The sequence below is a fragment of the Mobula hypostoma genome, chromosome 27 (assembly GCF_963921235.1).
Source record: "Mobula hypostoma chromosome 27, sMobHyp1.1, whole genome shotgun sequence".
In the NCBI taxonomy this organism is placed as follows: domain Eukaryota; kingdom Metazoa; phylum Chordata; class Chondrichthyes; order Myliobatiformes; family Myliobatidae; genus Mobula; species Mobula hypostoma.
The window spans coordinates 4,651,611-4,670,353 of NC_086123.1; the positions used below are offsets into that span (position 1 = coordinate 4,651,611).

The 18,743-nt window shown below is 40.9% G+C and overlaps 1 protein-coding gene across 1 annotated transcript in view; it reads left to right on the forward strand.

The window, feature by feature from the left end:
- Nucleotides 1–7,600: 7,600 nt before the first annotated feature.
- Nucleotides 7,601–18,743, forward strand: part of rnf10 (ring finger protein 10) — a 40,156-nt gene continuing 29,013 nt past the window's right edge. Inside the window, exons 1-3 of the mRNA XM_063034418.1 lie at nt 7,601–8,058; nt 14,371–14,561; nt 15,130–15,338. Coding sequence (XP_062890488.1) covers nt 7,965–8,058; nt 14,371–14,561; nt 15,130–15,338 — 494 coding nt within the window. The 5' untranslated portion in view covers nt 7,601–7,964. The remainder of the gene's footprint in view (nt 8,059–14,370; nt 14,562–15,129; nt 15,339–18,743) is intronic.

The window sequence follows — 18,743 nt, forward strand, 5'->3', positions numbered from 1 at the left end:
CAAAATAGGGCAGCGAAACGATGGAAAGACTTTCGGGGGTTGGAACCCGATTCATTTGACAAGGATAATCAAAGATTTTACGAAATGGATCGCTATTAGTGATTTGTCGGGATAGTGGTCATCAAGGCAAAGTGATAAGATTAAATAAAACAGAGGGGAAAAAAGTACAATGCTCAATACCCAAACAATGGACTAGAACTAGGGGACATTGCCTCAAGATTCAGGGGAGAAGATTTAGGACGGAGATGAGGAGAAACTGTTTTTCCCAGAGAGTGGTGAATCTGTGGAATTCTCTGCCCAGGGAAGCAGTGGAGGCTTCTTCACTAAATATATTTTTAAGATACAGTTAGATAGGTTTTTACATAGTAGGAGAATTAAGGGTTATGGAGGAAAGGCAGGTAGATGGAGCTGAGTTTACGGACAGATCAGCCATGATCTAATTGAATGGCAGGGCAGGCTCGACGGGCCGGTTGGCCTACTCCTGCTCCTATTTCTTATGTTCTTATGTTAAATAGAAAGTGGACTAGGGGAGTTATTTCAGGGATACCAACAGAAGTTACTATGGATGAGATTAAACAGAACATAAAGGGAGCAAAAATTATTGAGGCCAAACCTTTGAAAGCTGCAAGAAACAGAAAAAAGTGTGATAGTTTATCGGTTACGATTAACTTTGATGAAGAGAGATTGCCGACTGAAATTTATTTAGGGTATATGTGTTATGAGGTCAGAATATATATACCACCGCCTTTAAGATGCTTAAAATGTCAGAAATTTGGGCATATTGCGGCGATCTGCAGAGGGAAACAAAGATGTGGGAGATGCATTAGAGAACACGAATACAAGAAATGTGAGGTGGGAGCTAGGCTGAAATGCTGCAATTATGTTGAGGAACACAGCGCACCTTATCGAGGGTGCATTGTTAGCAAGAAGGCAGCAGAGATACAATACGTAAAAGTAACTCAAGGGATCAGTTACGCAGAGGCAGTGAAAGGATTTGCTGAAATGGAGAAGGCTATCAAGCAAACAAATACTGTACAGGGAATAATAAGCTGTTTTATTGTGAGGGCTATAATACAAATAAGGATACACTAATAATGAGTAGAAAGGATTTCGTACTGTTTATGGTAGATGCAATTAACTGTTCAGTTCAAACAAACAAAAGAACTGAAAAAACTAAAATTATAGTCAAGTCTGCAGAAAAATATCTTGGTATTACAGGGCTTAGGTGGGAAGTAGTCAAAGAAACGCTGAATGGAGGATCAAACAGATCACGGGCAGGGTAGATGGGACATTAATGGCAGTATATATTTTACAATGGAATACAAGGAGTCTTATTGCATATGGTCAAGAATTTAAGAAATATGTATCAGAACTTAAGGAAAAACCTCAGATTTTATGTATACAAGAAACATGGTTGAAACCCAGGGTAAATGTGCAGAACTCCAACAACAAATAGAAGTACTCAATAAGAACAACTGTGAGTTGGAAAAGAGATTGGAAAAATGGAGGAACTTATTACACAGTTACAAAAGGAAAAGGAATTTTTGCAAAGTGAATTATCTACATTCAGATTATAAAATGAAAACATGGAAACAAATGAAGAAGAACTTCGAGATCTCAGTAAACAACTATAAACTATGATTCAAGAAAAGGAAAACTTGGAAGTAGCAGATAGACTGAAAAAACAGCAATTTTAAAAGTTAAGCATGGGATAATTAATATTCTTAAACAAGAAGACTTTAGTCTTACAAATGATGCAGATGAAATCAATGTAATTGAAGTAGTGCAATTACTTGAAAACCATGTGACAAGAATTAGGGAAGAAAAGCGGCTTGCGGCACTGCTATCTGATGAGCGCATACAGCATTCGCAAGAGGAATTGCAGTTACAGAGTGATGTAAATAGAGATCTGCAGGCTGAACTCGGTTGTCTAAAGTAGAGTACTCCAGGACATATTTGGTTGAAATCAGAACACCACAAGTCTAGCAGGTGGCGGTAATGCACCTTAAAGCTGGTTTGCCAACCGCCATAAAACAACACAAGAAGAAGAAGAATGTTGTGCAGGTTGGTTCAACAATAATGGTTGTAAATGTTCCTGAACTGGTGCCGTGAGCCCTTTGTACCTCCTGCAGCGAGAAAGGAGCATGACTGGGATAGTGGACATCTTGATGATGCCACCTCCTTCAAGATCATGTACATCAACACACACAAAACTCTGGAGGAGCTCAGCAGGTCAGGCAGCATCCACGGAAATGAACAAACAGTGGACGTTTCGGGCCGAGACACTTCTTCAGGCCTTATGTAGATGCTCACAGTGGTAGTGGAGGGGCGGGGCGGGTTTCTGTGCCTGTGCAGATTGGAGTCTGTGTTCCGACATGTCGGTCCATGGGCTCCTTTTGTGATGAAACCACCCTCAGGATGGAGGGGCAACACCTTATATTCAGTACGTGTATCCTTTAACCTGATGGCATGAATATCGAATTTTCCTTCCGGTTAAAAGAAGTTCCTACCCTCTCCCCCCTTCCCTCGCTCCTCTCACCCCCCACCCTCTCTCCCCCCTCTCTCCTCCCCCCTTCTCCCCTCCCTCCTCTTCCCACCATCCCCCTTCCCCCTCCCCTTTATGGTGTTACATTCCGTCGTTTTCTGGGGCAAGATTACGAGATGCTGAATTGAAATCAAATTAAAGTACTGCAGATGATGGTGATGTGATATTAAAACAGAACAGACTGGAAACATTCAATACAAACAACAGGAATTCTGCAGATGCTGGAAATTCAAGCAACATACATCAAAGTTGCTGGTGAACGCAGCAGGCCAAGCAGCATCTGTAGGAAGAGGTGCAGTCGACGTTTCAGGCCGAGACCCTTCGTCAGGACTAACTGAAGGAAGACCCTTCCTCACTCTTCCTTCAGTTAGTCCTGACGAAGGGTCTCGGCCTGAAACGTCGACTGCACCTCTTCCTATAGATGCTGCTTGGCCTGCTGCGTTCACCAGCAACTTTGATGTAGGAAACATTCAATAGTTTATTTGCAGAGAAACAGTAAATGTTTCATACCGATAAACAAATCAAACTGCCAAGAAAACCCAACTTTCTGGTCAAACACAAGGCATTAAGCCCCTGTTGTACAAGGAAATGAATTTGCAATACTCCGCCAAATGGTTGACTTCAATTGGCCATGCTGTTTGGGGTCAGCTAAAGGGGAATGACCAATTTGCTCTTGATCTACTATTTAGTTTCTCATGTGTTCTGCAAACATGAAGGGGGATCTCTAACAACAGATGAGTACCAGATTGTGGGAATGTCTGCAAAAATCAACAACTAACTTTGCCTTTGCCAGCAGAAAACTGAGTATCTAGATGCCTACTAAAGTATTAGACTGATCATTTTTTAAAAACCATGTAATTAGTTCATTGCTTACAAAAGCAGAAAATGCTCAAAATAGTTCAGACATCTAATGAGGAATAATTAACATTTCCGGTAAATAATCTTTCATCAGAGTTTAGAGCCACTGACCTTAAACTATAAACGCAAGAACAAGATAATTTAGGAAGTGTAAGCAGGAGCAGATCTTTTGTCTCAGTACCACTTTCCTGAACTAACTCTGTGACCTTTGATTCTTTTATTGCTTAAAAAATTATATTCCCTGCCTTGAATATATTCTGAGCTTCCAGAATCCTCTTTGGCAAAATATTCCAAAGATCCATTACAATCTGAGTAAAGAATTTCCCTTTAACTTCACTTAATAAAAAGATGAGATACAAGACTAGGAGTTTACCATTCACCCTCTTGAGCTACTCTGCCCTTCATGGTTAATCTTTTTACTTGATGATCAATTTCTTGGTTTTACCCTGTATCCCTTGCTTCCTCTCAAGTCTACAAATCTATTGTTTTTTTAAATCTATTTAATACAATCAATGGTAGAGTATTCCAAATATTCAGCAGTCTTTGAGAGAAAAAAGAAGACATCTCTTCAGTCCAATCCTAAATGGTCTCCTTATTTTGAGTCTGTGATTCTTTGGCTAGGGGAAGTACAGTAAGCATTCTTTCAAGTACAATGTTTTTGTTGGTATCAATGAGGTAATCTTTTTTTTCTAAACCTTTGAGAATTAAGTTCTAGCCTGTTCAGTCTCTCCACCATGTCAGACCCAGCAGTCTGGCCATCATTTGCTGCACTGTTTATTGGACTTAAATCCTTCTTTGGCCAAGGAGATGAAAGTGTTAACATATGAGGAGCATTTGGCGGCCCTGGGTCTGTTCAGAAGAATGAGGGGAAATCTTATTGACACCTATCGAATATTGAAAGGCCTAGATAAAGTGGACATGGAGAGGATGTTTCTTTTATCTAGGGAGTCTAAGACCAGAGGACCCAGCCTCAGAATACAAGGATGTCCCTTTCGAACAGAGATGCAGGGGAATTTCTTGAGCCAGAGGCTAGTGAATCTGTGGAATTCATTGTCACATTCAGCTGTAGAGGCCCAGTCATTGGGTATATTTAGAGCAAAAGTTGAAGGGGTCTTGATTACTAAGGATGTCAAAAGTTATGGGGAGAAGGCAGGAGAAAGAGGTTCAGAGGGATAGTAAATCAGCCATGAGGAATGGCAGAGTAGATGTGATGGGCCAAATGGCCTAATTATGCTGCTATGCCTTATGGAGATTAAAAATGTGGCACGGTGGTGCAACTAGTGGCGACGTACCTCACAATTCCAGTGATCCAGTTCAATCGTGATCTCTACTTCAGTGTGAAATTTGTATGGTTTACTATAAATTGCCCTTCATGGTGGGTCTGATAGAAATGAAAGATAGTAATGTGGTTGAAAATGAGATTATTGTAAGAAGTGAGTGCTTGATGGTCAGCAGGTTGAAGTGCCGACTTCCATGTTGTCTATAAGTGGACTCTATAAAACTGAACACAATTCTCTAGGTACAGTATGTTTTAAACAGAATTATTCTACTACAAAGGTCAATACAGTGTCTGCTTTCTTTTTATTCATGGAATGTAGCTGTAGCAGCTATTGGCGCTGAGAAGATGGTAGTGTGACTCCTTATTTCAGCCACGACTCATTCATACCTTCTCAGTCAGAAGGATCTAAATTCACATTCTGTTCTGGAGGCTGAAATGTGAAAATCCAGGTTGATAACCTTGGTTAAATAAGGCAGCTAATCTCAGGGTGATATATTGAACACAGGGCCCAAAGCACTCTAGGTATTGAAAAGTAAACAACCATATTTCCTTTGCAGCTTTTGCTGTCAAGTACTTCCAGCAGACTTCAGAGTCAATTATGTGCTTTAGATATGCAGTATTTCCCTGGATAATAATGTATAATGTAATTAGTGCCAAAATGCCATAAACTCCAACATACAACAATAATGAATAATCTTATTTAATGATGTTAGATTTGGGATAATTGTTGGCTGGAATACTAAGTAAACGGCATTGCTATTTTTAAATAGTCCCATGGGATCTTTGACATTTGCTTGAAAGGGCCTTATAGGATATGGGGATTTTTGATTAGATGTCTCAACGGAAAAGAACCACTGAGTCTGCATTGCACTGGTATCCTGGATAAATGTCCTTACGTCATGGAATGTGACTTGAGATGTTTGAGTATGATCATTAAATTGAGGTTTAAAAAAAAGACAAAATCCATTCAGCAATGTATTATTTCATAAAGAAAGTCTTAAATTGGGTTTTTGAACTGATCTGCACAACCCTAACTCTACCATGGACTTGTTTCTAATTATTTTTATCTGATATTCCATTCTTTTTTCTTCACTGCACGATTTGTGTATGCTTTCTGTTTTATCTGAATATACATGCCTGTGATGATGCGGCATGTTTTTCATTGTGTGCCACACTGTATTTATGCAAATGACAACAAACTTGACTTGAAGATCATAAAAAATTGCACATTCATTTTGGATGCAAAAATACAGTATATATATATATAAGTCATCAACTTTCGCATCCGTGGAAATTTGATGCATGCTGACTAATGTCCAAAGGTTCCTTTATTATCAAAATCTACAACTCTGAAATTCTTCTTCTCCAGATAGCCACAGAACCAAGAAAGAAAAGAACGGCAACAGGATCATCAACCTCCAACTCCCTCTCCCCCGAACAAAAACAGAACAGGACCATCGAGTCATTTCCCCCCCCCAAATCCCCTTCCCTCACACAAACAAAAATGTTTATGCAGCTTGAAAGGAAACTGATCAAAAGTTGAAACAATTTAGCAGATCACAGGCTCTGTTTAAAAATTATGTCTGGAATTGCCCACATTTATGCAAAAATCATCAAAAGACTAAATTTGCAATACTTAATAGCAACCTGTAAAAAGAAACATAGAACAATTTAAATTTAGGGTCTTGACGATGCTAACGTTTCCACTAATCTTCTCTTCTATCTGTTTGTAGGATGTTTCTGCCCGACTATTGCTGATCATCAACAAATAACCTGCTACTGGAACTCATCTAGTCAAACAACATCTGGGGATGTGTGTGTGTGTGTGTGTGTGTGTGTGTGTGTGTGTGTGTGTGTGAAGATAGTCAGTGTTTTCAGTGGAAACTCAGCATTAAGACTGGTTACACACAAAATGCTGGTGGAATGCAGCAGGCCAGGCAGCATTTATAGGAAGAAGTACAGTCAACGTTTCGGATCGAGACCCTTCGTCAGGACTAACGGAAAAAAGAGATAGTAAGAGATTTGAAAGGGGGAGGAGGAGATCCAAAATGATAGGAGAAGCCAGGAGGGGGAGGGATGAAGCCAAGAGCTGGGAAGTTGATTGGCAAAAGGGATACAAGGCTGGAGAAGGGAGAGGATCATGGGATGGAAGGCCTTGGAAGAAAGAAAGGGGGAGGGGAGCACCAGAGGAAGATGAAGAACAGGGGAGTTATTGTGAGAGGGAGAGAGAGAGAGAGAAATAAACAAACAATAAATTAGGGATGGGGTAAGAAGGGGAGGAGAGGCATTAATGTAAGTTAGAGAAATCAATAACGAGGAAATCTGCAGATGCTGGAAATTCAAGCAACACACACACAATGCTGGTGGAATGCAGCAGGCCAGGCAGCATCTATAGGCAGAGGTACTGTCGACGTTTCGGGCCGAGACCCTTCATCCTGTCTGACGAAAGGTCTCGACCGGAAACGTCGACTGTACCTCTTCCTATAGATGCTGCCTGGCCAGCTGCATTCCACCAGCATTTTGTGTGTGTTGCTTAGAGAAGTCAATATTCATGCCATCAGGTTGGAGGCTACCCAGACGGAATATAAGATGGTGCTCCTCCAACGATTAAGACTGGATATGCATTTTGTGTACAGTATTGCTTACTATGGAAATAAAAATATAATTAATTATGACAATCATGATCCCCAAGTGTACAATTTTATGTTAGCCAGGGAAACAATGCTCCTTGGTTTACGCCATTTACATCTAGTATTTGATTGGTAAGACAGTATGTTTAAATCAACGTAAGTAGAGGGTGGTTGTGACAAGAGCCGTGAGTAAACAAAGCTGCTTGCTGGAGATAGGGATGGATAAGACTACATTTCCCACCGTGCCCCGGCGCGCAGGCGCGGACTTTTGACGCCTATATAAAGGGAGTCCGTGGGGGTTGGCGGTGTCTGTGGCGAGCCGTCGCCGTGCCGAGAGGGAGGTGACGGTGTGTTGGAGGGTGTGCGGCCTGACACAAGAAAGCCGCTGCAGGAGCGCGGGGTGGGGGCGAAGTGAAACGACAGGATCCATTCCGCTCACCCCAAAGGGCTTGTGTCGGGCCGAGCTCGCCCCCGCCCCCTCCGCTCCGTTTATACCTCGGCTCCGCTCCTGTTTACTTTCGCCATTTTCAGATTGGTCACGATGCAGAGGTCGCCATGATGAAGATTAAAGTTAGGCCCATTTACGCGATGCCCTGTGGAAAATCGGTTGGCACAACCAGCCACGTCGTTCCCATTGAGCTGCTGGAAGCTGATGCTGGAAAATCCAGACATGGAAAAGAAGTCTGCGCGATCCTCTTCGGCAGGGCCCACCAAGGCGCCGCCCGCGGACAGTAAAACCAAACAAGGTAGGACGGCCGAGGCCCCTCCCAGCGCTGGCGATGTTTACAAGCTGGCCGGTGGTAAATGACCACGCCGCCACCTCTTCCCAGGGTTGATTTTCGACAAAATCTCCCGGAAGAAAGGAATTATCGACCTGGCATCAGGACTCAAACGGCGACAATTCCTCTCCTCCCCCAAATGTTGCGAGACCGGCTGAGTTCTTGCAGTCTCCTGTGTCTTCAATGTTTGTGGAGACAGAAAGTTGTAGTTTCCAAGGACACTGCAGACACTGTATGATCTTCCCTAAGTCTCTGATGTAGCACAAAGAGAGGGCTCGCTCTCGGAAACGAGGGAAAATCTGCAGATGCTGGAAATCCAAGCATCACACACAAAATGCTGGAGGAACTTAGCAGGCCAGGCAGTCCTGAGGAGGGGTCACGGCCCGAAACGTCGACTGTACTGCTTTCCATAGATGTTGCCTGGCCTGCCGAGTTCTTCCAGCATTTTGTGTGTGTTGCTCGCTGTCAGGTTGATTGAGCGTCTTGAGTAAACACCAAACTGTGTTTGAAGAGAGTCACTCCTTTCATCTACTTCGATGGTTTATGAGTTTTACATCCACGGTTCTTATAATTTAGAATATAATACATGGCTAGTTTCTTAAGTTGTGGCAGCTTTTGTTTATGATTTTTTTTATCGTTGCATCTCATTTTGTTTTGAATGAAATGGTTTAGGTTGAATTTGTGATTTGATTTTAATTTAGGATTAGATGTTAAGTTTATAATCTGTCTTTATGTCTTGACCAGCTTTGTTTTAAGGATTGATGGTTTGTAAAGCAGATACACAGGATGTTAAGTATAAGGTTGTCATTAATCCTTTAGGAAATTGAGAAACTAGATTGGAGCATGTAAACATGAATTAGATGACTACTTGGCAGACCATCTGTATTTGCATGTTACCCTAGTCTGTCACTAATTCTCTGCAACACTTACACATTTGATCACTGCCTTTGGTCTTGTGTGTTTCATTGAAGACCAATGTAAACTCAAGAAACTGCATCTCATCTTATGACTTGGTACTTCCTCACGAGTCAACATTAAATTAACAGTGTAACATAGTATTTTTTAAATGCCCTATTCTTATCCAAGCTTTTTTTTAAAAAAACCTACAGGAACAAAACAGAAAATGCAGCAGAGATGCAACAGTTAAGCAACATCTCTGGAGACAGTTAATGTTTCAGGGTGGATACCTTTTGCCACAACTGGGGGGGGGGGGAAGGAAACCAGTTAATTTTAAACCACAGATTGAGTGGGAGAGAGATGGTTAGAGTGAGACTAGTGTTCTAATGGGAATGTTAGAGATAATCCAGTGAATAGTTAATGGGGGCAAAGAGAGAACCACTTCCTGAGCAGCCTCTGGAGAAGTATCACTTTCATCTCTGTCCTTCTAAGGGAAGGAATAAGTTACTTACATTTTTTCTAATCCGTACTGCAGTCAATGTTAATTCACTATATGGTTTACTCTGCATTGGAGAAGTCATTGATGTGCAGAATGCCTATGTTCAGTATGCAGTAGTGACCCAGTCCTACACTTTGATAACTCTGGTCTGTGTCCTCCTGTACTGTTATAATCGAGGGATAAACATATGCTTGAGGAACAGTGTCTCATCTCAGTGGACATGTTATAGCTTTTCACAATCGGTTTGATGACTTCGCATAATTTCTATCAGTTGTGAAGATAAGGACTGAGTTATTGCGTATTACTGGCTCTATCTTTCAGTTAACACATGGACATGTCCTGCAGCCCTGTGTTTTACATTTACGTTCTTGTGCTTTTCCTACCTTCCTTTAATGGCTTTTGATTGTCTTTGCAGGTAAATGCCTAACCTGTTGATTATATCACGCAACTGCAGTGTTTTCTAATTTATTACATATTTAACTTCCTAAACCTCTTGGGGCAGCATGGCAGTGTAATGCTAGCTGTAAGATCGGGATCAATTCCCACCGGTGTCTGTAAGGAGTTTCTGTGTTCTCTCTGACTGCATGGGTTTCCTCTGGGTACCTCGGTTTCCTCCCACGTTCAAAAGGTGTACCGGTTAGACTTAATAAGTTGTGGGCATGTCCTGTTGGTGCTGGAAGCATGACCTTGTTTGTGGGCTGCCCAGCACGATCCTCACTGATTTGATTTGAAACAGAACGCATTTCACTATGTTTTCATGTGAAAAATATTTTTGGTCATCTCTTGTTTGAATCTCATGTAGTCATAATTCTGGAGCCTTCTCCACCCTAGTACTACCACCATTTGCTATTTTCTTTTTGTCCACCTTTTCACAAACGCCCCTCTTCTCTCTGTGTTTTAAAGCTCATTTTAATTTCTAACTTGTCCCAAGACTGATGAAAAATCATTGACTTGCAAAGTTAACCTCGTCTTTGCAGATGCAGCCTAATCTCCTGAGCATTTTCAGCAAAATACATAGAGGTTTATTCTGTGTATGTATTATGTCTATGTTCAAAGTGTATGCTTGCAAAGATACTTTGTGCAGAATGCATGACTGCTTTGTGGAATATTGCTGCGCTGACTAAGTATGATCTGAAGCTTCTGGTCACCTGGTTCTCTACCCCACTTTGACAGTTTTTATGCTTCCAACACTAATAATGATCAATAAAAACATGATGAGCCATTTTTTGACAAGGCAATTTGCAGCCTTTTGGATTCAACAATGATAATTCAATAATGACTTCAAAGTATTTTACTGCCACTTACACAATCATTAGTTCATCTTTTTGTCCTCTTTTTGTCTTGCGCCATCATCCCTTTGGTCATGTAACATCCTGCCTTGTACTTTGACACAGGATGTTGAACAGTTCAGCACTGGAACAGACCCTTCAACTCTCAATGTGCGTGCTAACCCAAACCCTGCAGCTTGAGTGGAACAGCTAATTCTATAATCAGGCAACTGCAGAGGAATGGAGAGCAGCTGGCTAAAGTTGATTGGAAGGGGACCTTAGTAGGGATGATGATAGAGTAGCTAGCAGTGGTTGGAGTTTCTGGGCGTAATGTGGAAGATGTGGGGTAGGTTTATTCCAAAGAACACGCATTTTACGAGGGGTAATTGATAAGTTCATGGCCTAAGGTAGAAGCAGTCAATTTTAGAAAACCTAGCACATTTATTTTTTCTACATTTACACACTAGTCTAGCTGTCATGGAGCATACGGATCCCTTCTTTGTAGAAGTCGGCGTCTTGGACCTCCAGAAAGCGGTCCACAGCAGGGATAAGTTCGTGGCCTAAGGTAGAAGGAGATGAGGAGAAACTTCAAACTTTCTGCATTTCCACTCAGAGTTGAACTGCACGTGCATCTAATGAGAGCTGTATAACTCCTTTCCTTCTACCTTAGGCCATGAACTTATCAATCACCCCTGCTGTGGACCACTTCTACAAAGAAGGGATCCATATGCTCCACGACCGCTGGACTAAGTGTGTACATGTAGGAGGGGACTATGTTGAAAAATAAATGTGCCATGTTTTCTAAAATTGATGCCTCCTACCCTAGGCCACAAACTTATCAATCACCCCTTGTAGAGGAAGGGTGAGGCAACTGCGGTTGATGAGGGAAGTCAAAGAGGGCATACAACATCGTAAAAATTAGCAGGAAGCTCGAAGATTGGGAAGCTTTATTTAAACTAAAAAAAAACTGGTTTTGTGGCTAAGTTTGTAGATGCATACAAGGATAGATCAAGGATCACCTTTATTCGCTATATACATTTACGTTATTAGGAATTTGAGTTGGTATGACATGCAATAAAAAACAATAATCCACAATGATAAAGAATCATTTAAGAAGCACAGAAATGGAATGAAATGTCCATAAAACGGTATGTATTTACAGTGTAAACAGCATTATAAAAAGTGGTTTAAAGTATTCACAGTGCAGTGTAATGACAGAGGTAATAGAGGGGTGGGTTGGAACGGCTGATCACAGTAACTACGTGGGGGAAAACTTTTAAGATGGCATGAAGTTTTTTTTAATAGCCCTATAGCACGTTCCAGAAGGGAGCTTTTGGAAAGGGCAGTTTGCTGGGTGGGCAGGGCCAGATATTGTTCAGGAAATAGGGAGTTTGCAGAAAGACTTGAACAGGTTAGGAGAAAAAGTGATGGGGACAGATGAAATACAGTGCCAGGAAGTGTATGGTGATGCCCTTTGGTAGAAGGAATAAAGGCAGAGACTATTTTCATATGAGTAGTGCTTGATGGCTCAGGGCTTGTACTCACTCGGCTCTCTCTCCTTCCTGTACTCCTGTTCATCATTATTTAAGATTTGGTTCATTACAGTGGTGTCATCTGCAAACTTCTAAAGTTAGAAGCTACAACAGAGTTTGGCTTACAGTCATGAGTGTATGTGGAGTAGAGCAGGGGTCTCTGGGTGCAACATTGTGGGCCTCCTGTGCTGAGGAAAATTATAGTGGAAGTATTTCTGTCTGTTCTTGCTGATTGTAGTCTGTTGGCCAGAAATTCAAGGATCAAGCTAAAGAGGGAGGAGTTGAGTGCCAGTCTGGAGATGTATACTTGGAAATATTGTATTGAAGGAGGAACTGTAATCAGTGAACAATAATCTGATGTCATTGTCTTTACTTTATGTTCCAGAGATGAGTATAGAGCTACGGAAATGGTATCTACCACGGTGCTGTTACATCGGCTCGATCCTTGCTTGTGGACCTAGGCCCCACCACCTCAATTCGGCCCATACCTGCCCTTTCCAATCTTACCCAGGTGCTTAAATCTGCCAAACATTGGCTCGATCCCCTCTCTTGGGCCTGGGCCCTGTTGCCCCAGCTCTGCCTCGCCTCGGATCTGGTACTTTGAATCAGCTTCAAGTCCTCTCCAGCAATGGCCAACATTGGCTCGTTCCTCGCCACCTTGATTTGGCCTGTACACACCATGCTGCAACTGTCTTCAAGTCTTTAAAAAGTTCACACTGCAAAAATGCCAAATTGTACAGGTGGTTCAAAAACTGCTACTCCAAAAGGGAAGTTGCAAGCTATTGATTGCAGTGATCGTTGCCCAGAAAATGTGTGATCAATAGTGGTTAGAGGTTTTGTTTGCTGCCTGCAAGGCATCGTTGTGTTTCACCAGGAGCATCTTAAACCAGAAGTTGATTTATTATTGTGTTCTCATTGTCCAGAAGATTCTTCAAGAATGAACACTAAGCATTTTCAGGGTTCTGTTAAGCCAGGCATTGTTGGCTCCCTCCTTTCACTGGCCCGATCAAAATGAAGTACTATATGCTGTTTCCTAATCAGTTGGGACTTTTCAGGAATCCCGATGGTGAAATTAATGAACAATGTGTCTACTGTTTTTACAGCTGCTCCTTTGAATAGCAGTCAGATATGGATTTTTCAGACTTTTTTCTGCTGCAGTTCCTCTTTCACGCTCTTGGTAAATTTTTATCTTCTGTCAAAATGCTTATCATTTCCTTTTTCCTCAAGTTTTAAGTTCCCTGTGTTTTCTGAAATATTTGGAAATTCTTCAAACTGATTTCCCATTTCTTGCTCTCCTATATTGTCCATCATTTAAATTTTTAGTTATCTTTTGGCGGGGGCGGGGGGGGTTCCTAAAATTCTCCCAATTCAGACCTACAAATATCCCTCATTTCCACACACTCTCCATCCTGTGTCCCACAAGAGGTCCAGTGTTACTGATGGTAACTTGCATATTACAGTTCTGATTGCATGCCTACCCCAACTCCTCGCTGTGTGCAAGAAACCATGCACAGGCAATGCGAATTCAGTGAAACTGCTGTTCAGCTCACTATATTAAAATAACATTAAATGCGAAGTACATATTTCCTCTTTTTCACAAAACCTATTTGGAAACCTCTTTGACTGTAGAAATCCAATTCCTGTAATACTCTTAATTGTTTAAATGTCTGTACATCTTGGCAGGTAGGCCTGATAGTGATATCAGCTCTTTGACTGTTTGTTCTGATTTTAGAAACTGTTCCCTTTGCTAGCTTTGTAATGAAACATCAAGTGCCTTGATATTTGCTGCAGGTCATGATGATTTATTGTTTTTTGAAAATGGTTCAGCCATATGAATGAACTTTACTCTTTGAAAGATGCTGCGGGATGGGCATGTTTTATCACTTTTTGTGGGAATTCTTAATGGGAATACAGTTGATGCAGTAATTATATGGAAGATTTGGACATTTAGGTGGTTTATGATCATTTTTCAATGCCACCAGAAGCCTCTTGAGTGACTTACAAGATCCTTGGATTTCTTATTCAAGTTGTAGGTTCTATCCATGAGGATAAAAAAATGAATAATTTTTAAAAACTTTTTCAGATGGTAAATCTGGAAATGGATCAAAACGCTACAACAGAAAACGAGACCCATCTTTTCCCAAGAATGAAAATGTTTCCAACCAGACCCGCCGCTCCTTTCCACAGAAAAGCAAAGCTTTTGACAAGAGACCCCCTGCACGTGGTGCCAACAAATCCTTTAGCACTTCTGGTAATGGTGGTCGACGGGAGGAGGTGAGATTGAATGCTCTCACTTAAATTTCTTTAATAGTAATGATGCATGATGCAGTGCAGAGAGTAGTTATTGTTTCTGAGATTATTAGCAGAACAAAATTTTAACTGCCTTTTATGTTGGCATTTTACCCTAATCCCAGAGTGCAGGATGCATTGGAGCACCTACTGCACTCGGACAGTGTTTCCCCTTAACAGGTGTATGGTTATCAATCTGTATAGGCTAATGGTTTTTAATTTTTATTCTGCTGTATGGAGGTGTTATCATTTATACTTGTGCTTGGGGTTTGTAAACATTTGATGCAGTATTCTTTAATTACATATTGTTCACTTGCACAGTTCTTAGATGAAGATTTGGGTGGACTCTTGTGAGCTGGCCCAGAGTGCCAAGTACACTCATCACCAGCATTGTCATTGTGTGTTCTGTGGCCCCCGTACACGACTGGTGAATTATACACAACACTTCAGGGTTCTTGCCCACTCCAGTTAATGGGTGCACAATACGTTAAAAAGTGGAGGGGAGAGAACAATTTATTGGAAATGAATGGACTTTCCCCCCTTCTATCTGCAGGTAGCAGAGGTGCGAAGGGCAGAGTTCAGCCCTGCCCAGTTTACTGGTCCCAAGAAGATAAGCCTAAACCACTTGTTAAATTTTACTTTTGAACCTCGTGGACAGTCGGGCTCACTATGTGATGGTGGTTCTTATGGACGCTGGGGTAAAAGAAACAAATGGAGACTGAAGCATAAGCCATTCAACAAGGAGCAGTTTCTCCAGGCCAAGTAAGTAGAGCAACATTAATTCGGTGACTTCTGTTTGTTCACTTTGATTTTAGTATTATTGTACAGATACCCGATTGATTAATTTTCATGTTATTTAGTCAAAATGTGAACATGGCTCTTTATTCTGAACAGTTTTAAATGCTGGAATTTGTTCCTCAGTTGTGCCAACAATTGAAAGCCATTTCTTATAGTTGGCACTAAAGTTATTAATTTAAATTTAGTATATTAAAGCTCCATATATTCATTGACTGACATGGTACACTTTGAAGCAATAACATTTCATTTTCCCTACCGGCTTATTCTGACTGAAGGTAAGAAGCGTTGAATTTTTCTGATGTTTACAAAGGTGCCTACCTTATTCTAAGGGGTACTGATAAGTAGAATTGGAAAGTATGCTTATTTTCTAACCATTTTGTGTGGCTAACTGTTATGGATTGGGATTGCCATAGTTCAGGTAGGAAGGAAGGTGTAAAATGCATTCAAGAGGATTTTCAGTATGTTGTGTGTCCCACTAGGATGTACTTTTCCCCCTGTCATCTTGGGAACAGATCAGTGGTCATAAAAAGAGTTGGTCCTCAAGTTAGGGCCCTTAAACTAGGGAAATGTGGATCTTGGTGTAAGACAGGATCTGGGAGTGTTGGATTGGGAGTAGATGATGGAAGGGAAAATAAGTTGATAAGTGTGAGATAGTAGGGGTTCAGAGTCATTGTGAACCTTGGTTAATGAAGAATGTCACAGGTTTTATCTAAGGAAAAGAAGTTATGTAAGGTATAGGAAATAAGTCAGTTGAGGTTATAGGAGATAGACAGTACCTTGAAAAACTATTCAGTCCCCAACCCTTTGTTCACATAAATGAGTATTACAACCAGGGTTTTGATCAATTTAACTGAGAATTTTTATTTGTGAAATCACATTGTTTTTTCACGGTAGAGCCCAAAAAAACAAGGTAAAATAATGCATGAAAAGTTCTTTAAAAATCTTAGAAAACTAAAAAATAGAAAAATGGAAATATTAGTATTTCAAAAGTATTCATTCCTTAGTTGAACCATTCCTTGCTGCTGTTAAAGCCAGTAGTCTTTTTGGATAAGTCTCTTATTAGCTTTGCACAATGTGATGGATCAGGATTTGCCCATTCCTCCTTGTAAAATTGCTCAAGCTGTGCCAGGTTAGTTGGGGAGTGGCAGTGGAGGTCTTGCTGGAGATTTTTGATCTGGTTAAGGTCAGGACCCTTGACTGGGCTACCCAAGGACATCAATTTTCTTCATTTAAAGCCACTCTGGTTGTTTTGGCAATGTTCTTTGGGTTTCCTTTTGAAGGATGAACCCCAGTTTAAGCTTACTGGTAGAGACAAGCAGGGTTTTATCCAGGATCTCTCTGTATTTAGCAGCATTCAGCTTCCTATCAATCCTGAGCAGATATTCGGTCCCTGCTTCTGGAAAGCATCCCATAGCATGATGCTACCTCCATCGTACTTTACAGTAGGGATGGTGCTACCTGGTTGAGCAGTATTAGACTTACACCACTTAGTGTAGAGGCCAAATAGTTCAACTTTAGTCCCATCCTTCTTCCACATCTTTACGTAATTTTGTAAGTGATGCTTTGCAAAGTCTTTACAGGCTTTTTAAAAAAAATCTAGGTTGTCTTTACCACTGTTACATAAATACTCCTTTTGTGCAAGGCTTAGAAATTGTGGAGCCATGAACTTCATCTCCAGTTATAGCCATTGACCTCTGCAGCTCACTCAGAGTGACTGTTGGCATTACAGTAGCCTCTCTTACAAGTGCTATTCTTTAGTGACTAGAGGGGCCGAGTTTCATATCTTTTCCACTTTTTCATGATGGACTGCACAGAGCTCTGAGACGTATTCAATGCCTTTTGAGATGGTCTTGTATCCTTCCCCAGATTTGTGCTTCTTTATTATAATTTCTCTTATTTGGCTTGAATGCTCTTTTCTCTTCATTTTGGTTTAGTCTGTTGAAAGCCTACTATACTGTTGGACCTTGTATAGAGAGAGGGGGGGTATTATGAATTCATTGGAAACAAGTGATCCTCCAATTTTCTAAATCAACAAATTGGCTGAGTTGGTAAGGTGTTAAGTATATTGCACCTGAGGAAAGTTAGTGTAGTAATTACAAAGTGGATGAATGCTCTTTCAGCCTCACAACTTTTGTTTTTTAATTTTTAGTAAATTGTTGACAGGTTTTGGAAAATTTCTTATGATGCACAATGTTTAGATTTGCTCAAAAATCCTACTTCAATATTTTAAATTTAGAAAATGACACAGTAAAATGTGAAAATAGTTGTGGGGCTGAGTACTTTTTCAAGGCACTGTAGATGAAATCTTGAGAAAGAAATTGGAGAACAAAATGGACCATGAAATGACCTTGACACGTAGGATTAAAGAGAATCCTAAAATCTTTTAAGTATATTAGAAGCAAGGGGATAACTAAGGAAAGAACAGTTTCCCTCCAAGACCAGAGGGGTAATATACTCATGAAACCAGGGGCTATGAGCAAGATCCTAAATGAATACTTCTCATCCGTATCCAGCAGGGAGAAGAATGTGAAGACGAGAAAGTTGAGGGAAGGTTTTGCTTATATTTGGGTGCATATCTCTATCAGGCAGGAGGAAGTACTGGAAATACTGGAGTGCATTAGGTTGGATAAATCCCCAGGCTCAGAGAATTTATTTCACCTTAAAGTGGGGAGCAAGGGTGGAGATTGCTGGGACTCTTGACAAGTTTTTGTATTGTTGTAACCACAGTTGATGTATCAGGAGATTGGAGTACAGGTAGTATTGTCCCAATTAAATTACAGCCCAGTAAACTTTGTATTAGTGGTTGGGGTAGTTTTGGGAGCAGATTGAGGGACAAGATTATCAATTTGAGAATGTGGGAACTGATTATCATCAGTATGATTTCAGGCAGGAGATAACATCTTCAAATTTTTTTTTGAGAAGGTAACTAAGAGAATTTATAAAGGCAGAGTAGTGGATTTGGTTACATGACCTTGTTAAAGGCTTTTGACAAAGTTTCATATGGCAGATGATCAAGACACAAGGGATCAGGTGTGTTGGAAAAACTGGATCCAGGATTGGATTGGTGATGGGAGGTAGAGGTTTATGTGGATGGGTATTTCTTTGATTGGGTCTGAAACCTCTGAAATAAATGTAAATCACTTGGATGAGAAGGGTTGGAACCTGATTAGTAAGTTTGCAGATACTGCAAAAGTTAGTGGGCTGTAGACAGTGAAGAAGGTTGCCAGGGATACAGTGGGATGTAGGTCAGCTCAAAGATTAGGTGGAATTTAATCTATCATATGTGAGGTAATGCACTTTGGAAAGCCATTCTTGTAGGTGATATAGATTCAATGGCAGGGATCTTTTAGGAGTGTCAATGTACTGAGA